This window comes from Ambystoma mexicanum, chromosome 12, assembly GCF_040938575.1.
Source record: "Ambystoma mexicanum isolate Mex_15411 chromosome 12, UKY_AmexF1_1, whole genome shotgun sequence".
In the NCBI taxonomy this organism is placed as follows: domain Eukaryota; kingdom Metazoa; phylum Chordata; class Amphibia; order Caudata; family Ambystomatidae; genus Ambystoma; species Ambystoma mexicanum.
The window spans coordinates 1,108,271,265-1,108,297,795 of record NC_090936.1 but is presented as its reverse complement, the minus strand read 5'-3'; the positions used below and the strand labels follow the sequence as shown (position 1 = coordinate 1,108,297,795).

General features: G+C 43.2%; 1 protein-coding gene across 2 annotated transcripts in view; it reads left to right on the top strand.

Annotated features, from left to right (window-relative positions):
• Positions 1-26,531, top strand: part of SFMBT2 (Scm like with four mbt domains 2) — a 957,919-nt gene that overhangs the window by 804,593 nt on the left and 126,795 nt on the right. For both annotated transcript variants that reach the window (XM_069629673.1, XM_069629672.1), the window contains one exon: positions 3,355-3,494. In XM_069629673.1, the coding sequence (XP_069485774.1) occupies positions 3,355-3,494 (140 nt within the window). The remainder of the gene's footprint in view (positions 1-3,354; positions 3,495-26,531) is intronic.

Sequence of the window (26,531 nt, the reverse complement as noted above, 5' to 3'; positions counted from 1 at the left end):
AAAATAAATATACATATTTAGACAATAATAAGGTAACATTCCTAACTAACTGCTAATTTAAATGATCAAATCTTAAATTATCTATCGATAGAACGAAACTCAGTTAACTGTTATGAGCTGAGAAAGCTTTAATATTTTCTATTTGCAAAGATATTCTAACATTGATTTTAAAACTTTAAAACAAACAATTGTATGGTGTTAGTTTGTGCAACTAAGTATTCATCTACCCTTTTCCTGTTTTCCCTCCAATTATGTTGAAGGAGGGTTTTGACACAGTAGTGCTTTGACCCTGCTGTCTGGGCAGTACAGCTGCTGTAAGAATGTCTGGAATGCTGCCTATACTGAGAGCCATTGTGATCTGGCAATGGTGCAAAGCCCTGGCTTTTTTTTTTATTAGTACATAAAATGATGTGTGGGTGATTACGTCTCCAAAGGGGAAATCTGCTACCCAGATCCCCCTTTGTCACAACTTTATTCCAAAAGCATAGTTCACTTGTGCTCTGCTTCATCAGTAGCCTGATCCGCAGCAGCCGTTCTGCTCATGGCGTGGAGAAGGTTCAAAGCACACTTGACCACTGCAGCGACAGCAAAGCCACCACAGCACAGGGGAACCATTGAAGATATGCCCCCTGTTAATGTTAAAGGAAATTTGCACCGCGCACTATCACCACCGGAATGGTGCCCTGGCTCTCTGTACCAGAATTACAATGGTAATGAGTACCCCATGTGGGTGGCAGGGTAATTGCTAATGATAAGCTCTGAGTTTAGGCATAGTGCACAGCGATACTTATGATCATGGCTGCCACATCCCAATTGATATTGAACATGTGTCCGCTCCTATGAGTCAGCTCTGCTGTGGAAGGGAATTGTGAGCAAACCCATTCAGGAAGAGGAGCCTCACACCAGTTTGCGGCATATTGTTGTCAGTGGGAGGGAAGGGCGGTAGTAGAATAGGCAGGAGTGTTTCTGATTGTCTCCCTTTCCTGTCTCCTCCACTTCCTCTGGAGCAAAGAACTGTGGATGCAAAATCAACAGGTCAATGTCCACTCTAGCCAGGAGCAGGGATTGGTCCCTTAAAGCAAGCTAGCTTTAGGCCAATCACCTAAGGACTTATGCCCGTAAAAGAAGGACTCTTGCACTCCTTTGGCAGAATTCCCTCAGTTCCTCAAGGATCATTTAAGGCCCAAGAGACGTTCTGAACATTCTCAGCTGGATTTTCTTTGGGTCAGTTGCACTGTCCAAAGCCCTCTGCCGGAGGTGAAGAAGGAGCCATCCAAGACAGAAGGAAGATCTGTCCCCTAACCGCTCCCAAGGCACATTGGGAGTGACCAGGGCTGGTGACCAGGACAAAACATTCTACAACAGATCTTCTGGCCAGAATATCAGACCCTGAATTAGAATATCCTTTGCTGAGGCCTCACAGCAACCCTGAGGGCCATACCAGCCGAAGCTCCCCCCACAGTCCACTTGTACCCTAGAGACAGGTTAGGTTATGATTGCTGCTGCTTTCAACGCAATATCCATTTTATGGTAGTACCTTACCTAGGAAAATGTTCAAAGGACAGCAGTCCCAAGAAATGGCAGGCTCTACCTTATGAACTCAAAAAAAGGAGCTACTAGTTGCAAGGTGCTATATCAATTTGCACACACAAAAATTAGCTAACTCAAAAAAAGGTAAATAATTAATAAAATTATACAAATTATGTTTATTCATCGAATACAGCAGTGTCTATCGCATAAGGTAATGCCTATGAATTTCGGACAAAGTACCTTACCTACCACCCCTGGAACTACACTCAGAGTGATACTTTCTCCTGTCTGGTGCATCTCCTCTGTTCTTTCCTTTGGAGTGGGTTTTCGGATACTAATCTCTTTTTGTTCTATGTGCAGATGCTGCATTTTATTAAATTATATTCATATAGAAGCTTGTTTGGACTTTCCCTTTGTTTTTGACTGTGATACTGTGTTGGTTGAGTTACTACTGGTTCACCTTCACACCCTTCTTAAGAGTATAGCCTCCTCTCAGCCCACCTTGCCACAAAAGGCGAAGGAGGTATATCTCTGGATTGTCCGTGTCTTACCTGTATGAGTGTGTTGTGTTTTGGTTTGTAGAGGTGTGAGGGCTGAGTGGGCCCTTTTACCCCTACTCACCAACTTACTCCTATGAGGCAGAATCCAAATTGGTCACAGCTATTGACTGCATTCCAAGCATTCTGATTGGCCAAGGAGCAGCTAACAATGAGTGTCGGTACACCAGAAGGTGTTTTCCTGTGCAGTGCTATTGTGCATGATATTAGCCCCAGTGTCATTAATTTCCCAGGTACAAAAATGGACTGGGGATCATGTTTTGGGTCTCACGGATTAGTAAAAATGGCATTAAAAGTGAGGGCACACTTTACAGCCATGTTTGCATATCACCAAGATTTGTATCCTTTGTCAGGTAGCCTTGGGGAGCAGGCTAGACTTTATACGTCTGTCTGATGTTCTCGCTCCACCTGATAAATACATATAATCCCTATGAGATTGCCACTTGAATAATGCGGGCAAATTGCATAGGAGTCCATTGCAAATGTCTCTCCCGACCATTCATTGTGGGAGGCATTTACACTTTTCCACAACTGGAAATTAGGAAAATTCCACAGAAACCGACGTTTTGCACCTAAGTGCAAACCAAAACATCCCCCTATGTGGAATTCACGGTTTAAATGAAAATGACCCCTATGAAAAAATGGGCCTGATTCATTGAAGTGTTTTATAATGGCGCAATTCCATAGGAAAATGTTCCATGAATCAGGCCCAATATGTATTTGATCTACATATATCTGGTCCCAGTGGTAAGGTTGTGCACAATTGCACTTGAACTAGTGCGAGGTTTCTTTACTATGGACCCAAGTGCTTACAGGTATTATCTTAATCTGCCAAATTAAGTACTGCTTTCTTACCGCTGATACCAGAAATGGGCAGGAGAGCTTGGAGTTCATTCATGCATAAATCACGCCCAAATGAATTGAAAGCTCCCACAATTAGAGTAGTAGTAACACTGAACTAGAAGGGTTTTCCACACTGCAAAAGGAGGCCCTTGTTCTCCTTGTGTGGTCAAACATCAGGGTCTACTTTGCTAGAGGTGTCTGCCAAGCTGAAAAGCCATGCCTAATGCAGTGAAGCCAACTGCTTGCAATGCGGCGGAGCTCGCAGGGTCTTGGATTATATCCGACACGACAACTGGGTTCCGAAGGAATATGTGCGGGATGGATGTGGATGCTAGCCTTGGCAGAATGGAGAGAGACAGAGAGAGCTGGACTGTGTGCCTGTCTGCCACGGCTTCTATAACCAGAATGTCTCACTATACCGCAGGTTCCGCCAATGGGAAATACTGCTGCCCGCAGCTCTTCATCAACCACCGCTGCTTCTCAGGTCCCTACCTAAACAAAGGCCGGATCGCAGAGCTACCTCAGACCGTGGGGCCGGGCAAGTGCGTGCTGGTCCTGAAGGAGGTGGGTGGCCATTTTATCTCCTTGCCAATGCCTTCTCCACGTCCATCACTCAATCATGTACTGTTTTGCAGCCAATGTTAAACCTGGCCAACCGTCTCTGCTAAGGTGTCCCGTCACATCGTTATAACACACGGGGGGGGCAGGTGCGCTCATTATATCAGGCGCAAAAGCTTTTGTGATATGTCATTTTCATTCAGCTATTTAAATTCACCACCGTAAGCACGTTTATGGTGTATGAAGACGTGAATGGAGTTCAATTTGTGAAGTGTAGGTATGTGTCAACACATAGCCCACTATCAATACTCAAGATCATTTGGTCACTTGGACTTTTATACTGTGTGATTTTTAATTATTAGGTTCATCATGTTGAAGTATATTTTATTGTTTTGATCAGTTTTCCGGTTGTTGTTTTTTAACACTGTTCACACAAGCACATAAAAGAAAAGAAAGAAGTATGTTTGTAGGTCATTTCCCTTCATATCATCTCATTTATTTTGTTTAGTCTAGGCCGGAGGAGATCTTTAGGGCTGTGCCTGCTTCCTCCCACTCCATGTTCAAGTTTGCATGACTCCTCCAGCATTGCCTTCTTCCTCTTGGCGGAGTTGTTGTGCATATTTTATTTTATTGTGTTGCTTTATTTTCCACCTTGTCATTATACCATTGCTTTCCACCTCTATACCTTTATTATCCTTCTTGTAGTCCTGCACTTATTTCTCCTAGAAATAGGTCCTTTTTAAGTGTCAGGCTATTATGCAAATCTATGCAGAAAGGATCCTTGACACTTAAGGGGTTACATGTTTTCTTTCTTAGTGGCTCCCCATTTGGAAACTATACTAGTGGCTTGCAGCGAAGTTACACGGGTTCTGTAAACAAACAAGTCCTTGTACTCCGACTCCTGAAAAGGACTGGCACACAGATCGATAGGCATGCCAATACATGCCCACTACTTTTACCCACTTCTTTTTTAAAGTTGTCACTTTGGTTGTGCACTTTTGTATGACCAGAATTCGACCAGTTTTTGTTTTTTGGTGTTGGGTGGTATGTACATATGTATGTAGGAGTAGTGAAGTAGGCGGCCTGGGGGTATGAGAAGGGGAGATTCTGAGTGTGGTAGTGATGGGGGGGGGAATTAATACCAAAAAAACGAGTTGAATTCTGCTCGAACAAAAGTTCACAACCAAAATGACCACTTTCAAAAAGCTGCCTGTCAAAACGCCTCCATGCATTGCCCACGGTGGCTGGTATATGGATGGTGTAGAAAAACTCACCTGCAGGTGCACTGCAATTCAGCGAAGTGTCCAACCCCTCCACCCTCATGGGGGGCACTTTGGTATGTCATAGCTTAAGGGAGATAGTTACATGCTATTCATATATGTTACGCATGAAACGGAAACAATACTGGGCACATTGAAGAATCATGCGAGTAAAAAAAGTGCAGAAGAAGCACTATTTGCCCACATGTTCACCAGTGCAAATGATGCACTTGCCAGCCCTCTTGCTTAACTTGGGGCCCGGAGTAAAATGTTGACCCTAATGCATGACTGGCACACAGAACCCACAAGAGGGTGCTTGGACATGATTTCACATGGAACAAACCTTAAAGGAAGGAGCGGTCACTTGGAAATGCTAAAAAAAAATAAACAAATGTTTTTAGACCTGTTTGAGAGTAGCAATGCACACCACTGCTGTGGTCCCACTCACAATGAAATGCATGAAAGGGTTAGAATCCTCTTGCATCTGGTCCAAACACGGGCAGCAGAATGCTTCTGTTTTGTGTGCATTTCAAAGCACTTCCCATTTGTGAATTTGTCATGAGTAAACTCAGATGCTCTTTATGAACGTTGCCCCTAAAAACGTTTACACAATTGGGTTGATTATGTCCAAGAGCGACTTAAAGTGCACAAAAAGTGCAACACTTTTAGAAGAAAAATGACAAGGAATACTAGTGATGAAAAATGCAGAAAGGACACTTAAGTTAAAAATGAGTCTGTAGATTTCATTTGGGACACACATTTCATTGTCACACTCAACTCAGGGAGTTCCTTTCCCCCCAATCAAGGTGGCGCACAACAAAGCACTATTATTTTGATTCAGGTTCTCTTTGGTAAGGCCTCCAATCCCTCTCGCACCCAACCCCAACAAATACTCGGTGCCACAAAGGACTAGGAACCAGGCCGTTGTGTAGTAAGAATATATGTTTATTAATTTACTTAAACCAAATTTGGCAAACAGACTAAATCAGCCACCAATGCTGTGGCAACACAAGAACAAAAATGACTTCCGCAATGGCACCAACACAGAGATAATATTAAGATATACAGTCACAATTTCCCACAGCTTTCTATTCAAATCACCCACCAATACAGAAAAACAAAAATGTGAAACACACAGTGATTGCTAATTTGGATATAATACTTTTTCTCCCAGCAACCCCTACCTTCCAAACATCAATTAGACTTGACCCCTCTGAATTGAAGGCCAGTGGCAGAGAGCAGGCACACAATGGGAAAAACGTTATAGGTTCTGATAGAAATGCACTCTTTGGAAAAGGGATTCGAGGGGAAAAATCATTGTGCACTTATTACTACAGATACAATATGAGGAAAAGAAAAACAATGGAACATGCAGAGCTTTGTGGTTTGGGTCAGAGCACAATGGGAACAAACGGGCAATTTAGTTTTTTCCACCACACATGCAAAGGAAATACAAGGCTTCACACTTCTGATTTAAAATGAAGGGAATCCGTGTTGAATTTCATTTTGCGCCCTGCACACTCACTTGGAAACTGGGTTTTGGGAGGTATTCAGGACACCCGCCCCCTTCTCTACCAAAGTCAGGGGTTTTCTTACAAATAGTGAATCAAATCTTTGTATATACTGGCTCAAAACACACTTGGGGGAGCTTGTTAGTTTTGAATGCTAACAAAACACATCCTGTGATTTTAATAGGGGAATTAATTGATTTACTTAAATTTAAATATGCTAAGGATCTACACAGACAAACAATATATTTTGCTATGGGGAAATAACTAGAACAATATTTGAGAAAGGTGCAGGGCCTACACAATCTATGGCTTTGAGATAGTTTTACTTACAGGAGAGACTTTGTAATGGGCATCAGAGAACAGCAGGGCACCTCTGGGACAGGAAGGGTGTCAGTCAAGGATAGTCCCCTCTGGCTCCTCCAAGGGGTCCCAGTCAGCTTATATGTCTGCTTGTCCCTGTCTCCAATGCAAGATGTGGGTCCTCTCTGCTTGGGTGTTTCTCATAACAGTCTAGCAGCAGGTTTCCTCCCGGGATAAAATGGAAAAGCCCATGATGCAAACTGGTTTAATTATAGCGCAAATTACATCACAAACTTGTCATGATTCCCGCGGAAGGGATTGGTAGGTTTTCTCTACTCACCTCCCACCTGTGTGCTAATAGGACAAGGAGATGAGGGGTGTGAGATAGGACAGCTGAGTGAGGAGAAAGCTTTGTTATCCCAAACTGACATGTGGGTTTGACATATTTAAACTCTGAAAATCAGTGAAAATATGATATTTCATAGTTCCCATGTTAATGTTGTCCTTCACCCTCACCCCAACTTTCAAAACTTTCGGAATCATGGGAATGCCCAAATCAAATTTTCCTTAATAACTTCTGTCATGTTTATCACACAAAAATGGTTTTGGCATGGTTCAAAGGGGATTACTGCCACCTTTATTAAAAGCCTGGAATGATTGTTGTGGCATATACGCTGACCTTTTTCTGCAATACAATGGCCCTCATTACGAGTCCGGCGGTAACCATTCTGGTAAAACCGGCAGGCTGCCGCCGGACCTGTAGTGAATTACCGGCTCCGGACTTTGAGAAATTACCAGGGCATTACCTCCCCGGTGGTCCGGTAAATCCAGCGCCGGCAAATCTGTTGATCCCCATTCCCGTGGAGTCCCTTAGGACTCCACTCCACGGGAGTGGGGACCGCAGAAACACCGGCACCATGTTGTAATGGTGCCAGTGTTGCCGTGCATATCTGCATGCGGGTGCCGTTCTTCCCGCCAGGTCAGACCTAGCAGGTGGGATGGCACCCGCCCGCAGAACTCGTAGTTTGCCGGTCTGGAAAACGGTGCTGGTACAGTTTTACCAGCACCATTAATTCCACACCGACAAACTTTTAATGAGGGCTAATGTCTTTTTCTATTAGCTAAACTCCAGCCTGACATGCCTTGCTCACTCTGGCCCAAACTTTTTTCTCTTAAATTCACTTAAGCATGTGACCAGCCAAATGTTGGCTCATGTTTATCTTAGCCTATCCCTTCTTCGCCTTGTAATGATCCTGGCTGCAGCTTCAATGCACATTTTATGGGAGTTGTGACCTCATGATCACTTCTGCTGAAAGAACAGGCATGACTTTATCTATTTCCACCGTGGTTTAAATCTAGGCAGTGTATTTCTTTATATTTTTTTGAGCAATGGTCCTCATTGATTGTTGACACCCAGACCTCCCTCTCCGGGACCAGCAGAGGAAAGGCCTTTGAGGTTAAAGTTTCATTTCAGGAGAAATGCCCGCCTGCAAGTGTGATCCTGCAAGAAATTACTTTTAACTCACAGACAATGCATATTGCATGAAGCAATCTGGGCCTTATATCCATGTGTAATGTACTTCTTTAATCTCACAGTTGCAAAAAACATGAGTATCACTTCTGGATTGTCCATATGTATAGGCCAGTTATATGAGAAAACCATGTTCACCTTGAACTCAAGTAGGCACTTCTCTCCGCGTACTGTCATTTAGGATGAGGAATGCAATAAGCTTGGTTTCACTTGAGATTTCGGGATCACGGTCTGGTTTTACATTGAAGATAATGTACACACTGCTATCTGTCTCTTTAAGTGAAATGTGTAGCTTTCCATCGATTTAGTAAAATAGCTTTGTCATCCACGTCTTTCTTTTCTTTGCGGAAATGCATTGCGCATATCTTCACATTTTTTTGATTTAAGCACACTTTATTTCCTTTGTGATTTAGGCCTGTTTTTGGTTCAATAGGCCTCATGTCTGACATCATCATTTATGTGCTGGCTTTAGACTTCAATGGATCTTCAAAAATCTCTCTTGCCTCTTTATTGCTGGTATTCAGGGAGTATATTTTACCCCACATCAATGTTCCGGGCATGTTTGAGAGATTCTCTGTCTTTTTAATGTATAATTTATGCAGAAATTGTCACATTATTTAAAAATAATGCTGCTTTCAACCTGTTAACATATGCACCAGCACAAAAGGAGATGTGATTTTCACAAAAGCTATACATTAGTAACCAGCAGAACATTTTTGAAAAGCATACATTATTCATTAACGTTTCTGCCAAAAGACAATACATTAGAAAAATATTCTTTTAATACATTCTTGCGGTGATCAAAACCTTGCACCGGGATTGATTGCTTGCTTTGAAGTATGCCTTTTCTCCAGCTCTTGCCTTTGAAAAGATAAGACACGGTATGCACCAGGACCTTTGTGGTTGGAGACTTTGGAGTCCAGAGGTCAGGTGAGTTTACAAAGAAGAGGATGTCAATGACAGTCTCTCTGGTGGAAGCCTTGACATAAGTGTCTGCAATAGGTCGGCCTGGTTTGGGGCTCAGGGTGTCCTTCTTAATTTTCTTCTGGCCAGATTTAGTGATAGTAAAAGGATAGATGATTGTGAAACAGTTGGAGAGGATAGAAGAGATAGATTGCGACATGGTTGACAGAAGGGGTGGGGAGACACTTGCCAGGCTGATCCCTAATGCACCTGGAGGAGGGGGGGGGGGGTTGGAGACAGAGGGAGGTGCGCCTTGTGGGAGCACAAACAGCCGCAAGCACAAACAAAATCTGTTATCCAGCAGGGCAGGTGAATTCAACTTTATTACAGGGCAGGTGAAATACGCTACACTAGACAGGCCAAATTCAACTTTAAGACAGGGTAGGTGACACAATCAGTTACTGACAGGGCTAGGTAAGATGAAGAACGGATCTGGTAAAGAGAGAGGTAGCCAGACCTGGTGCAGAGGGAAGGATTGAAGAGCTAGTAAAAGGAGCTGACCTTCACAAGTGTTCGGAAGTCCATTTGTCACTTTGTGTCCAGGGAACATGGTGGTTTCCTCGGCCTCTGTATGTTGGGGGGGTGTAGGAGAGAAACCCCAGAGATCTAACAAGACCCAGACAGACAGCGGACAATGAGCAGACAGGGCCTTTGGTGAGGGGCCGGCTAAAGCCTGCAATTCCCCGGATTGGCCAGAAAAGGAATATTAGCAGCCAATCAGAGTGCAGGAATGAAGAAGGCACACAAAGCCTCATGCAAACATCAGAGCGGGGCGGTCATGTTGGAAGCACCGCATGGTGAATACAGGTGTAGGTGAATAAATGCATAGAGGATCGGATTCTGTGGGCAGCAGGCAGCAGGATGATGAAAAAGGCTTCAAAGTAGCGTGATTTCAATGCGCTGTAATTGCAGAGTATCCGGTTGCAAAAAGAAACTTTTTTCAAAATGTTCGTTTTTTTTCTCTAAAATGCTTTGTTGGTCTCAGAAGGTGCAGTAGTCAATGCTAAGTGCACCTACCTGGTGAATGAGGCTGCAGCAGCCAGGCACAGCCAATACTTCTGGGTTTGCAGATGGAAGATGGGAGCAACACCATGAGTTCCGTAGTGAAGAGAGACATTCTTTTGGCTGACTCTAAGTTGTTCATATTAGTGGGAGGGTCAATTAGAGTTAGGTTTGGACAGTGGGCATTTAAGTTGGACTTCCTGTTGACAGAACAACACCTTTAGTTATTTTAGATAGGCGGGGTAATCTCTCTAGTTATAGGGAAAGATTGGCTTTTTTCTAAATAAACCTTAAAATGTCCTTAACGTGTCTGCCTCCTTCTTCCGACCCGCCACAGTATCTACGCATCTGTGCACGTGAGGAATTGTGCCTAAGTAAATTTGTGTGTAAAAGAAAGTGCAGTGTGTATATTACAGCTTATAGATCAACATGTGAATGATAGTCTAGTGTATAGGCTGTAGGTTTTGGCTGAGTGTTTGAATGAGAGCATCATTGTGCAGTGTGTGTTGTAGCATTTGTGTATGTTTGTGTGCGTGTTTGCGAGAATGAGAGTGCAGTATGAATATTGCAGCCTATGGGTGTGCATGTGAATGGGAAAGAGTGCAATGTGAATCCTGTATTGTATGGGTGCACAAGTAAATGACAGTCCAGTGGAATGTGCATGCAGGCTGCCTGCCAGGAAGGCAAGCCTCTGATTGGGAGTTTGAAGTAGCATCTCTAGGTCCCAAAACATTTATGCATATAGTTTCATACAGCAGCATACAATGTGTCCATGATTTTTGGCAAAGTCAACGTGTAGGGTGTTCTTAGGTGGTTATACTGGCCTAAATGGGTGCACCCAGAAAGGACATGTTTTCTTATCGTATCAATACTTTTAAAAACAAATGTTATTGTGCATTTTGATTTACAAAACCCTTAAACACAAGACTTTATCAAAATATATTTGTTTAAACAATTTCATAATTTCTACGGGTATCATATTACAATCATGACCAAAAATTCTAAAACATGAGTAAACTGAGCTAAAACCTATGCAAAAGGCCATTGGTCAACATACAGACAGTACACACATTCTAATTTGTATATCGGATACCCACTATATTTTACTCCTGCCGTCTGTTGTTCACCTACCAATAGGTGAAGTGACTTGAGGCACACCTTATTACTGCGCCAAAATAAATAAGTACCAAGCGATAGTCCAATGCTGGTGTATTTATTTACAGTTGCCCTTTAAGCATGACGCATGTTTCGGCAAAAGTGCCTTTCTCAAATCAGGGCATGTCTAATTAGACCAGATCAACAATAGCAAATGAAAACAAGAAAATGAATAAAAAATGAAAGATAGAAAATATGATGTTAACAATGATTTATACGCAATCATTGAACCCAAACCAAATTTAAAGTAAATCGAAAGTGTGTAATCAATCCAGATTATAATGTGATAGACACAAAAGATGTCACCCAAAAATATGCCGGGTTGACAAAGTGGTTCCAATTCCATACGTAATGACAGTGAGAAATACACAATATATATGCAATTGCATAGTAATATGTAACATAACGTACATTTACGCATACATACCAATTCCAGTGTTTGAAAACAATGGCAACGCGTTGTGTATATATATATATAAAAATAACGACAGAGATTCAGGGAGGGGGGAAGGAGCGGATCATAAGGTTGACAAATAATGCACAAGAACGGTTAGAAACCATGATGCATATTGCTCCAAATAAATGGCATGATTGCGCTGAGTGTTTGGTGTGAGAAAAAAGCCGTACGTCTAGCTTACCCCATGTTCCTTCTTAAAGTCGTATTGCTTTAATACAGCAAGTAATAACTGGGTTCAAATCCCAAACACCTGATGGAGAAGACATTAGAAAACGGATTATCTCAGTAAAACTCGTGTGGAGGACATTAGATAGCATGTTATTTCGATAGACCTAATTCATTCATAATCCTATATGGAAGACCAGTCGCCATTATCGGGTGCTGTGTGTTCCACATACATCCTGTGCTTATGTATCTCATGCGGGTGCCCGCGCTTAGATACCCACAAATGTGGCCAGAATTATAAATTCTATAGGGCCATGTTTCGTTCGTAAAATAATATAGTACAGTCTTTACTATTCTATGTACATGGTTTTAAGCCTCCGGTTGTAAAGCTAGTCATGTTCTTAATGCCGAAGAGGTGTGCTTTAACACCCAAAAACGAATAAATTGAAAAATATGTATGACTCTGTGCATTCGGTTTGAGCCGCGCATCAGAGTGCGATTGGCTGAAACACATGGGTGGGTTCTGGTGGTCCCCCCCAAGGGTTTACCTGCAAAGTCACGTATTGCGTGTCCCGCGTAGAACAAGAGATGATGGCGGAGCCCCTGTGGTCTGTGTTGATATGCGGGTTGTCATGGAAACTAAGTCCATCATTGCTTTCGTTGCTCCCTAGTCTACGACAGCGGCCGTATTGGAAGATCTAAAATGTATGTAACGCTGTGTATTCTACCTGCAAATCTTAGTTCCTGACATTTCATGACTTGCAAGACACGTTTATAAGTAGTTCTATATTACGTTCGTAATTTTAAATAACACTTATGTTTCCTTGATGGTGTCTTGTGGGAAATTACGTCTACAGTTTCGCACTTAAATTTTCCTGTGGAACATTGCCGGTCTGATCCAGCAATAGTATGTGCAAAACATTTGTATATCTAATGTATGTACTGGAATCCAATTCTATGCTTGTGACCGTGAGAACTCAATCTACTCATATTATTTCTAAATGATGTCTTATGATAGTAGTAATTTGGCAACTTGTAAGTATTACGCATACCGTAAAGATGTGTGTAAATGGTGTTTAAAATTTTTAGATTTTAACATTTTAAATTTTACAGAAAGTTAACTCTAACATTTACAGAAAATAGGCCATCTCATTGTCCGTGTTGAGGACTAGATTTACACTTTTGAAGCGGCAGATTTGTTTGGCTTCTTCTCGACGGAGAAGCAATTCTTGATTACCGCCCCTTGGCCCCAAAACTACTTTCTTTAGTCCAATAAATCGAATGTCTCTTTTATCCTCCAGTTGATGTGATTTCTGCCAATGCTCTGCTAGGGGTAGGTTTTTATCTTGACTGCTGATTGCCGACAAATGTTCTCTGATCCTGTACCCAATAGGTGCTTCACAGCCTCCTTCCAAACATAAAACCCAGCGCTGGTAATGACAAGTGAATTTGCACTGTAAAAGGTGCTCCTTACTACTCCGGTAAACGCCTTACTATACTGCACTTATAAAGCACTGCATTGTGTCAAGACATGACAACTAGTTTCCACGTGTTTCAAACACAAAGGGCCTCATTACGACCCTGGCGCTCCCGGATTGAAGGGGGCTGGGAAAAAGCACCAGCCCCTTTCAATCCGGGAGCGCCGATTACAAGCTCCCCATCGCAGGACCCGGTTCGCACGCCTGGTAAAACCAGGCATGCTTTCCGGGTCCCGCGAGGGGAAGAGGGAGGCAATAATGGGCCAGATGTAATCTGCCCGTTATTACCTCCCTCCCCATTCCCATTGAGCCCTATGGGGGCTCAAAGGGAATGGGGAAGGGTTCCTGCATGGAGGACTTACCGGGTCCTCCTATCTCGGAGTAACCCGGTAAGTCTCCATTGCAGGAACCCGGTAATGGAGCCCGGAACAGTGGCAGCCATGGAGCTATTAGCTCCATGGCTACCGCCGTTCTCGTAATGAGGCCCAAAGACATAATGTATCAGCATATTGGACACCACTCCAACTGCCAGTGTATTCATTTATGGGTCGAATGTTTAGACAAAGATATATGATAAACTCCTTCATGCATACAGGACTTGAGGAGATAGGAACGGGTCCATCTATTATACATGCCTGTTGCGTGTATTCCTGATAACGCCTTTGGGGTTTAATTTCTGGATAGCGATGGCTGTATCCCACTCACAGGTTTTTTTCTTAAGTAGGTTGAGATAATCTGACATATCAGGGAGCCACGATAGTTGAAAGCTGATGTTATCACAATATGCCAAGGCTATTTTTGACAGCGAGCCAAGTAAAGAGTGTGCAGCTTCTGTACCTAGCCCGCCGCCACCAGGCCCATTAGCTTAGTGTTGTCCGATATGAATGTTACAAAAGGTCATTATGATTGGACACACAACCATAATCTATAGGTGGATGTAGGCGCTGCTCCTCTGTGGTTGGTTGCTTGGTTGGCGGGATGGTGAGCGTCACGAGGTCCATCTGTCTGTGTCCAGGCAGGGTGAGGGTGAGGTCTCTGTGTGGTAGGGCAGGCCCCAACTAAGCTAACGTGAGATACTACCATTAGACATGCACTAAATAATGGTCACTACAGTTAGTTCCTTTGAGTGTATCATCATAGATCTATAAATCGTGCACATATAATCACAGCATTATTCATTGGGACTTATATGAAGAACCGGGCTTAGGATCCTGGTCAGTAAGATAACATTGGCTGTGGGGTGGGTCAAGGTGCATCAAAGAGGACATAAGGCATTTTGACATTTGTTAGTTCTAGGGTGCAATATACTGTGACGGGGGTCTGGTGTTAGTTGGGGGCACGCTGGGGTGGGCTTCACAGTGGGATCACATGTCTGGTACAGCAAGAGAATACCTTGCAGGGACACAGGGTTGTATTGGCAGTAATTTTCCAACAGCGGGGGCAAGAGGGCACGGGCAGGTTTGTGGAGATGGATGAGCTACAAGGCATGGTTCACACATAGGACAATGATCTCAGAGGAAAAGTGAGATGTTACATTGGTGTATTTGTTGCAATTATCTCCGGCTCATCCGTGAGAATGGAGCTGCAAAGCTTTCAAGCATAGTGAGAAAAGGTGGGGGCCATGAGCGCAGTGTGCGCGGCGCTGCAGAGGGGAGACAGGCTTTTTCGTATTATCGCAGTGAGGCCTAGTCCAAAGATGGGGTCGAGGGTACGCAAAATGGAAGCCCAAGTGGCCCGCACAACAACCCTGCATCTGCTACTGTTAGCATGCCTACAAGCTATGGAAGCATCCCCCATTATTGTGCGAGCAAGTGGCTTACATCGTGCTGAATGTATGAGGGGGGCCTAAACGACCCCTCACTCCCACACACTACACATAGTGATAGGACTAAATGTACACCAAGGTTCCTTGCTAATGAATACATAATCGATGCAAGAATTAGAGCTTCCATTAGACCAGGTGTTAGACCAGGTGTTTTGCATATAAAGACCGGCAGTTGTCTTTATATTAAGGCAGACTAAATTATAGGATTCTAAATGTTGCTAACCATATCTTTGGGAAGACGCTTCCGTCGCACTTGACAAAATGCTCCTACCTACACTAAGGTCTGGTAGTACTTCCCGCCCTTGCGCTGGGAACATATGTTCGTTATAGTCCCCTGAAATAATCACCTCCCACCCCCCCGATGATCGCGTGCGTCCTAGTAGTCAAGAAGTTCAAACACTTTCCAGGAGTGCCAGGAGTCTTGACTGTAGGTGGCTTGTATAGGTTTATTATCAATGCTAACACTTGAAATAATTCCATGTCATGCAGACAGCTGATAAACATCCTCACAATTATTACCAACCACTAGCTGTACCAATTTCAGGGAGGTTTTTGCCCCTCTGTTAGGGAGAATTTTCATTTTTGTGCTAAATTCCTCCCACCTTAGAGACTCCCTGCTCTTTTGCTGGACTTATGACTTTTTAATTTTTACTCCTGAGTGAATGAGACCTTTTTCTCCCTCTCTCATGTGTTTTTACTTGATTTGGATTGTGTGTTTTCACTGTTTTTTTAGTCTGACAAATTCCATAGGCCTCTCCTTTTTGTACATTGCACCTTCAGTGCAGTGTCACTGCGATATCCTTTAGATTTCTCTTAAGGTTCACAAACCTTTTCTTGTGTGAACTACAATTCCCAATAACTTAGTTCCCAAAGAGTGTAACGCCTGTGATTGTGTGTCACCCCACCCCCTCCCCTTGGTCGCCTGTGATTGTGTGTGTCCCCACCCCCTCCCCTTGGTCGCCTGTGATTGTGCATCCTCCCACCCACTCCCCCTGATAAACCTTACCTAACTTCTGTATTGCATTTGCAGGCTGCCGCTGCCCCACAACAGGGGGTAGTCTCCTTGTATCTGCTTACTGCTGGACCCTTGTATCTGTATGTTGCTGCCGCCCTGAAAGATGGGATAGGCGCCATATACCTGATCATTGATTGGACACTTGCATTTGTGTTGCTGCTGCTGCCCTGTAAGATGGGGTAGCCACCATGTATTTGCCTACTACTGAACCTTGCTGCATTTGTGTACTGCTGCCGCCCTGCAACATGGGGTAGGCTCCATACACTTGCTCACTGATTGGACACTTGCATCTGTGTGTTGCTGCAGCCCTGTAAGATGGGGTAGGCACCATGTATTTGCCTATTGCTGGACCCTTCTTTGCATTTGTGTGCTGCTGCCACCCTGTAAGATGGGGTAGGCGCCATGTATTTGCCTATTGCTTGACCGTTCTTAGCATTGTGTGCTGCTGCCGCCCTGTAATATGGGGTGGCACCATGTACCTGCCTATTGTTGGACCTTTGGATCTGTGTGCTGCTGCCGTCCTGCACCATGGGGTAGGCTCCATATACTTGCCCACTGTATTGACATTTGCATCTATGTGTTGCTGCCGCCCTATAAAATGGGGTAGGTAATATACGTCTGCCCACTAGTGGACCCTTACATTTGTGTGCTGCTGTCACTTGTAATTTGGCGCCAGACTCGATGCTTGTAATACTTCTCTTTTTTTGCACTTTACGTATGACATACTACCTTACATATTCTGTGATGTTGTAATTCTCTTCGTACGCTTCCCATTCTGTAACCTGAAGCACTGAAACTAATTTTAAGCACCTAGATACCCCAGGGTTTTGCGTGCTATACAAATAATAAATACAAATACAAATAAAGTGAAATTGACTTTACTTAACGTTCTTCTTTGTAGGTGCTGAACACACCATTTTATGTGGAAGTGCTGGGGGGTTACTCAGCAGCCCCTTTTCATACTTTCTCATTTAACAATTTTATTTTACCCTCACTACTTTAAATGGTTGGTGGCAGTGGTTTAATTGTTCCTACCATTGTGCTTTACTACCATAAGCTGAACCCTCAGCTGCAGTACAGCACCCATGGTGTGACCATTTTGTCAAAATGGCCATGTCTTCTTTTTTTACAATTTTCAGTTTGTGAGGTATTTCTTGGCTTTTACTCTGTGCGTTGAAACAGGTTTGAGCCCTTTGTTTGTCTTGCCTTTGGCAGGCACCTCTGGCTCCAGTGTGTCTGGAAGGACAGGATGTGAGGGCGGGCCCCGAAACTCCCCTGTACTTTGTCGGTAGGACTGCTTGAATGAAACTAGTCCTGATTGGCTGGCTGGCTGCCCTTTCAGGACTGCCACCCTGATGTGTGATTGACAGCCTAGGCAGTGCACAAATGGGAGGAACCTGTTTAAAAGGCTACGGTTTTGGGACTAGAGGCAGAGTCGACTGCTGGAACAACATCCAAAGAAGAAACCGTTAATGCAGCTTGCTGCAACCTCCTTGACCTTCAGTTGCCCGGTGAAGCCCTGCTGCTGTGCTTACCTCCTTTTTCACCTCGACAGAGAAGCTCCTCAGGAATGACTACTCCCCTTGGGTTAGTGGGACCAACTAACCCCGAGATGAACTCCACTGGGTATCATCCCTGAGTTGCTGCGCCTCTCCATTGCTTCGGAAGCCCAATGCCAGGGGTCGAGTGATGAGATTATGCCGCTGAGTGAATCTGGCTAAAAGCTCCAGGAGCTTCCTAAGGACCCACCAGAAGCAGAACATCCCGATACAGAGCCCCTCACCAGAGTGGAGGACCGAGGGAGCACGGAGAGTCCAACCGGTGTCCAATGATCTGCATCAGTTCTGTTTGCTAAGCGCTGAAACCGTGAAGTGCCACTGAAACGAAAAGATCCCGTAGCTGCCGAGGACCTTCCTGAGCACTGCTGTAGGAACCCTGCAGACGTTCTCCCTCTTGTTCCCACAACTGAGGCTCTGGAACCAGGGTATGGTTGGCTGTAGCAAGACAGAATCCAGCTGGACCACCTTTTCTTCTAACCACAGATACTGTTTAGGGTTGGGGGTTCTAACCTTCTTGCCTTAAGTTGTGCTGTCTCACTTGAGACTTGCACTGACTTACTTTCTGAGTTGATTTCAACTACCTTTTCACAGGTGTAACAGATCGTGGCCCTACAAGTGATTTTTCTGAACTCTCTAACTTTGTGCAAGACTTTTATCCAAGAACTGCATCAGATCTATAGAATATCCAAATGACTTTGGCTGTCCTGGCTCCCTAAAGACACTCTTCTTAATCCGTTGACTTTGGTATTGCTTGTCCCTCATAGGTTGTGGCTTGTTTAACAGTGTTACTCCTGGGAAAGGCTTATCTAGACTTCATTGGAGTATTTAGTTGTCCTCACATATTCTGAGAATCTGCTCTAACCTTTTTGCTTCCCTTAACCTTTCCTTTCTGCAACTCTGAATCTGCAAAGTAAAGCAGTGTAATATATAAATGCAAATACTACCCTTGTGATTGAAGCCACCTGTGGGTGTAGGAGAAGTGTATGAAGCATATCCAAAGGTTATTCACTGCCTTGATTTATTCTGAAAAGTAATTTCAAAGTTTATTGGTATTGTTACAATCTCTGGCCTTGTTAAATATGCTTATTTAAAACTGACGTTAAATAAATAAATATATATTTATAACTGAAACCTTGAGGGCATGTCTTACTTGGCTACTTGTATTTACCGATTTCAATTGTGCAGCTCTACAGCTCACATTTACTCCTCTTGAGATAGCCCTGGCTGCTCAGTCTCACTACCAACTTGTTTAGTACAGTCCTATGCCAAAAGGTGGGTTACCTAATACCAAGCAGATGAGTCTTGTGTAGTCTCACCCAGTGTGAATGAACCAATTCTTACCTAACACCCTCCCATTGAGTACCCTCTAGCATTCTGCTTGGTGGGAGAACAGATAACATTATATCCATCAACATATAATGTATCCGTGCACCATGTCTCCTACAATGAAAATATATAGAATTTTTAGGCCCTTGGGGTTTCACAAAAAATAATTGAAACCCTGCAAGTTCCAAGAGGCCCAGCTCAGCATTACCCCTTTTTCTGGTATTCATGCTTGCCCCACACTGGGGTAATCAAAGGAGTTAAGTCTCTGCATTATCGGCTTTTGGACCTAGCCAGTGAGCCCACCCTCTGATGAACACATGGCTAAATGATTACCACTCTGTATACTTTTGTCCACTATGGGGAGTTTATAGAAGGCTCATTTTTGGGCTTATGGAAGCACGTCAGAATCTCATAAAAAATCACTTAATTTCCGACAAACCGTTAGTTGAAACCCCAACTGTTTTATGTCCTGATGATGTAGGCTGAGTAAGGTTGTGATCACCGGAGAAGTGAACTCAACAACCACCCAATTTGTAGCACTATAGACTTTTGGCAGGACAATCCTTCCTTGCTCGTTATGTTCCTAAGAGGAGATATGCACTGGAAGAGGTTCAATAGGAAGCTGCGGTTCATAAATGGGCTTGAGATCAATAGGGAAAGCTCTTCCAATGTAATCCCCTTCCCAAACACAGGAGTCTGCTCGCAATACCATTCCCCCTTGTCATATTTACTCCAGCCTTTAGCACACCTTTCAACAGGCTGACTTATTTGGGGCCATTGCCGTTTAGCCCCATCCTGTTGATTGGGCCTTGGACTCACCGTTGTCATATCCCCAGAGGCAAAGTCTGGGCCTACCGGGGTGGGGGGGGGAGCTGAAGTACTACCACCCGGTTGTGTCTTGATCCGAGATTATGCGGCAACAGCCACCTTTGCAGTGGGCCTTGCAAATAGACCTGCCTTTTAGTGCCATCAGATATAATGTTAGTGACCAAAGTTGGGGCCGGGCCCTCGGAACCTGCATCGGCATAGAAGGCCCCATCTTAGCTTTTGTACCTCCCGCTTCCTGCAGAAGCTCTAGAGTGGCAGTCTCACAGTGACTTTTAGGCTGTTGATTATACTGGATGGATTTCCTTGAGGCAAAAGACGAGGAGCCTCCTTTCCTCTTGGATTTGTTTAATGCTTTGAGACTTGGCTTCACCGGCTCTTTAGGCAGAGAGTCCTCGTTCTCCGTGCCCGGTGATAATAGGCCTAAATAATCCCCTTGTATTTGAATGAGCCAAGACGACTGGCTATGTATATATGTTCATGCTGGCTGCACCAATATAAACCAGTGTCCCCAAATAAGAACATTCTCATGTTTGGTTTGCATATGATGCAAGTAATGATGCTATAGGAAAACAAGTACATTCCAAGTATCCCAGTATCCCCATGTAAAAACATTCCCCTGTTGGCTGCATCAGAAAAACATGCCATGCCTCTAAAGAAAACATGTCCAGACAGGCTGCAGAAATGTAGGCCAGTATACCTATAAAACATGCCAGGCCCCAGTAAGAAAACATGTCCATACTGGCTGCACCATGTAGGACAGTATGGCTATTTAAAAAAACTCGCATTGTTGTTTTTAACCTTGACGGAAGCAAAAAAGTGCAGTGCCCCACTAAGAGAAATATGTCCAGCCTGACTGCACAAATGTAGGTCAGTATTTCCATGTAAGTATTATTATCATAGTGGCTTTTCCCTTGTTGCCTGTAAATCATATAATGCCACAGTAAGAAAGCATGTCCAGACTGGTTGTCCCAATGTAGGCCAGTATAGCTACATAAGAACACTCATCATGTTGGCTTTTCTCATAATGCTAGTAAATAATGCCTTACCGCAATAAGAACACATGTCCAGAATGAATGGAACATTGTAGGTTAGTATGGGAGGAGGATTGCTCAGGGTCAACGTGTTTATCTTAGAAGCAAGAGAACGCACAGCAAGACCGGTTCCGATCCCAGGCCTCACGCTTAGAAACTGGTCTCCAGTATTAAGCGTGTTATAAAAGAACAATGTTAATTATAATTATATGGCCACGTATGAACACCCAACACGTTGCCATTGCCTTTGACACCAGTAAAAAATTCATACCACAGTAAGAAAACATGTCTAGTCTGACTGTACCAATGTAGGCCAGTATGGCCTTGTAAGAATACTGTCGAAGTTGGATTTGCCCTTGAGGTCAGTACACAATTTAATTTCACTGTAAGAAACATGACAAGACTGGCGGCACTGATTGTTGTTGCACCAATGTAACCCCCTCAAATAAGAGGCCTGCTCCCCGGCCCAGCTCATACACATTCATACTCCACATACACTCTTTCATTCACGTGCACACCGATAAAACATAAAGGTTATCATTGACACACTTACAGAGACAAACCCCTGCATGCATGTATACACACATACATAGATGCATACTTTATTCTTCATACCAACAGCCCAGGTCTAGACTTTAGATGCCGCCCCACACTTCATTTCTTGATGGCCCTCTGACTCCCATGCAGCATGCAAACAAGAACCTGAAAGCAGTTAGAGCTTCCTGGTTCCTGTAGATGCCTGATGGAGCTGGGGCACCTACATCCCACTTTGCCCCGCTCCCCAGAGGGGCACCTAGCACATTTGGTCCTGCAGTACACCAGCCTGCCTCCCCAATGTGCTATGCAAGGCTGCAGAACCCAAATATCCTTGGGTATGCATACAAGGATACTAAACTGTCAAAGGGAAAGCAAATTTCCCTGTACAGTGAAAGCCAGGAGCGGTCCCTCAGCTGCTTTATTACTGGCTTCACTTGGCTCCTTCATAATTGGTCGTGGCTCAGCTCCCCATCACCCATTATGGAAAAGTGGCCCCTGGCTTGCACCCAAGAAGGACCCTTGACCTGTGCCCAGAACACATGCACCATTTCCAGAATGAATCTCTAAATACAACATTTGGTGCAATTCACTAGGTTGTTCTCCACTTGTGCATGCCAAGCAGGCATGCAACTGGAGATACATATGCACTGTATTTTTGCAGAAGACCGGCTTTGGGGCACCTCCAAAATATATCTGCAGCCTAAGTGACTGAGAGGATAGCTCAGTGACAGCAAGCTTGTCTTGGAAACAAGATAGTGCAAGCATCATAGGTTCAATACCCAGTCCCACGCTTAGATGCCGGATTCTAGCATGAAGCGCGATATAAAAACCCAATGTATTTATGTCTAAGAAAATTCCTGTGAATTGGCAAACACCTCTCAGATTCCCAAATTATGCTTGTGCCTGTGCCAGGGGCCCTTTTTGCTGTACCTAATCTGCTTCGTAGCAGGCAAGGTGTAAGCAGAAGCACACAGCAGAGAGACATTTTTTAAAATGTTTGCCTTCACCGCCCTACCTTTAAGCACTCCAGCAAATCTTTTATTTATGTTTGTTTACGAATACAAAAAATAAGTTGGCCCATCATTGTCACTATGTGAGGGAGGGTATGCCCAGACGTGGGTCCCTTGCTCGCTGCACCAGAGGGAACCAACCTGCACCCAACTGGGGAGGACCAACAAGGCCGAAACATGTCTGGGCTTGCTTGCGTTTCCCTGCAAACGAGACCTGACCTAGCAGCTCGGGCAGGGCCGCTCCCATTAGTGTCAGTACCTGAATGATTTGCATATGGCTGGATCCCTTTTGCAATAGTGCAGACGGGCTACAGTGGTGTGGAAGGTTGCCCAGAGCAATGCCAGTGGTTCAGATTAATTCCAAACCTTCAACCCATCACTTTTCTGGTTTCAGTTTGTCTACCTATGTGAGAGAGGCTATGCCCAGACGTGGGTCCCTTGCTCGCTGCGCCATAGGGAACCAAGCTGCACCTCACTGAGGAGGCCCAACAAGGCCAAAACATGTCTGGGGTTGCTTGTGTTTCCATGCAGAGGGGACCTGGCCAACCAGTTCGGGCTGGGCTGCTAACATTAGTGTCAGTACCTGACTGATTTGCAAATGGCTGGACCCCTTTTGCAATGGTGCAGTCGGGCTAAAAAACAGTGGTGTGGAAGGTTGCCCAGAGCAATGCCAGTGTTTCAGATTAATTCAAAACCTTCCACCCATCAATTTTTGGTTCCAACACGATCAATGAGCACCCAGAAGCAATATGGTAGGAGTGGTAACCACAGCTCTCCACCATATTGGTGAAAGGAACAATACATATGTGAGTGTCCAGAATCTCCCCAACATTCAAAAATGCATGGTCGGGCTGCCTGTGAGTTGCCTGTGCCCTCATTTAGTCCATTGTCATGAACCCAAGCTCCCTTCATACGGGGCATTAGAGGTGCAGTACACTCTGCCCCCCAGATTTAACCCATGCATGTTATTTATGAATCCTGGCATATGTTCCCTCCAGCAAATTAAATAAGGTATGTTACGTTTACATTTTACACAGCCCACCTCACCTAGCACCTCTACTACCTCTGCCAGATGACCGATCTAGACTTAAAGTGGAGTACTGTCAATGCATGTATAGCAAACAAGCACAACCTCTGCACTTTCTTTGTTTCACACAGGTCTCAGGTAACCTCCCATAAAGCAACATAGTTGATATATGAACATATTGTTTTAATATTTGTCAGCAATTGTTATTCATTGAAAACACATTCAAAATGTTGTAAACATGTTTGCCTAAATATACACTGACTTTATCAAGCATACTTCCTGTAGTGCTGAGTCCTCATTGGCCATTTTCTTTAGGGCTTTGTCCTCATTAAACATGCTTCCTTAAGGTATTCATTCCTCAAACGTTTTCCTTTAGTACTTCCTCATTAAATATACTTATTTTGGTTCTTCATCATCACTAAGCATATCTTCTTTAGTACTTTCTCCTCATTAAACATGCTTCCTTTAGTGCTTTGTCCTCATAACATTATTAAAATAAACAATCATATGTAAAGACAGATCTTTACATACTACACTGATTTAAAAATAAGTTAATTGTTGCGAGTAATATCTGTACATTTATTATTTTTATTTATTTATGTATATGGTTAATAAAATCAACCTTTCAAATATCAAAAGATAACACAATATCACAGCAATACAATTCATAAAGGCAAATTTACAGTTTGTTCCTTCACCACAATTAAAATTTGAAATTAGTTTGACTCAATTACGCTAATTAAGAGTATGCACTAAGTATTTAATACCAAAAAGCATTCAATTGCTATTTTGGTCCTTAAGGCAGTTGATGAAAAAATACAATGCCACAAGTTCTTTTGAATATGTGCATTTTGGTCTTCAAAGAAATTTCCGAAGCATTTTTTCGGATAATGGCTAAATTTGTACAATACACTAAACAATGTTCCAGCGTTTCTTTTTTGCCAACATTCTTACAAAATCGGCATACATTTTCTGATTGCATAATTTGATTTCTGCGAGCCTGAACATCTAATGTCGGCCAAAGGTTCAACCGAAAGCGGAGAAACCGCCGGCGAGTCTTTGAACAAGGAAATTTGGCCAAATAATCAGACATTGTTCTACATTGCTTGTGCCCAAATAGCGCTCGATCAAAATCCTTATAATTGAGACATTTATTTTGGGTCAGAATCCAATCATGTTGCTGGACTTTCATTTTGGCACGAGCTTCATTGTTCAAAAGTAACTCTAAATCAACTGAGGCATCAGCCATTGCATTCATAGTAAAGATAAACCATTGTTTTGAAAAAGCCTGATTTTGCTCTAAAAGATGACAGGCCACCTTTCCCAAAATGTCTGATCGCTCTAAAGACAATAGACATTTACGGAAAAAGGCACAATATTTCCAAATTACAAACGAGAACATTGAGAGGTGAACCCAATTCAAATCGAATCAAAGGTAAAGGTGTGCAAGCTGGTAAATGTAGTACTTGTTTCCAAAACAAGGGTTCAATTCTATCCCACCACTCCACAGGTTTAGGACTGCGAGCCTCAGACCCATAGGTCAAGATTGGCATCACCTTCTGAAAAAAGAAAGTGAGAATATGTTTACAAGTAAATTTGCCAAATTTGGCCATAAGTATCTTTGCTTGCGCAATTAAAGACCGTAATTTGCCCTGGATCTCCATGTCAGGGTCAAGGCTTGGTAAAGTATCCACTATAAGAGTGCCCAAATACTTATAGTTGGCTACCTGTTCTAATGGAACATTGTGTAATCGGCAACAAAAGGTTTTAACTTTACAACTTTCATGCCTCTTACAAACCATTATTTGAGTTTTATTAATATTAATTGTCAAATGGTTCGTATCTACGTATGTTTCAAGGCCATGCAAAAGTTTCTGAAGAGCAGTATGGGTTTTTGAAAAAAGAATCAAATCATCGGCATAAAAAAAATAAGGAACATTATGCCAACCTAAGCGGGGAGAGTCCCTCACAATTTGACTCAGAGTTACGGCCAAGTCGTAAATGAAAAAATTAAAGATGGAAGAAGCCAAGATACAACCTTATTTCAGCCCTCTGAATGTTTGAAATTTTGAGGTCAGATCACCACTTAAATTAAGTCGAACCTGCATGGTAGTATTAGAATGTAATAGAGTGATTAAGGATAATAGAGAGGATGGACAATTATGTTTGATCAACTTATGCTGTAACAGTGATCGAAACACTGTACATTTATGAAACTATAATTTTTATATGAAAGCAGAGACAGGGAGCACAGCAGCTATTGAATACCAAATCTTCCATTGCTGTCCTTATGTGAGCATTTTTTAAACAGAGGAATTGTCTAATGTTCCTAATGTCTTGGTATAATGGGCAAAACTAATGTATCTTTCAGTGTTTATCAAATTGTGTGTTCCATTTACATCTAATGTTTATGAGAGTATTTCGTTTAATAATACATTTTACTATAGGAATAAAATTAATAGTACACAGAGGACAATTTGCTGATTAAATTATGACTAAATAAGCAAATAGCCATTGTTTAACGCACACGTATGGAAAGTCGAGCCGTTTGTATTGGTCATATTATTAAATAAACAGCAAAAAAGCAAAAGTAAATTTTGTTCTAGCTTAATGTTTTTCCCCAATTTAAAGCTTAAAGCAAAATGGCCCAGGTTAATTTCGGGGGAACTCTGCCTGTTCCGTAACAAGTCATGTAAACAGATACAATGAGCAAAACCTGTTTGCCCCAATGCTAATCTGGTACGCAATGTGGAGTGAAAGAAAAGCTGGGTGCTCTATTGCACCCTTTGAAGGAGAAAAGCTGGGGTTAGGCGTATTTGCTCTATTCTTAGCAATGGGTGTAATCTGGCCAGGCTGCAGGTGATCTGGTCACTGCGGTGCTCATCATGAGCAGAGCAACAAGAGATCTGACTCGCTGGCCCTTGTGCTCATGGGATACCATTGTTATCTGGGAAATGTGCACATGGGGATATTTCAATCATATCTTCTCCTAATTCCAAAAGAATTTAAATTCATGGCGAAAATCAATAGAATTGTACCCCACTTGGTGTAGAAAGAGTCCTGT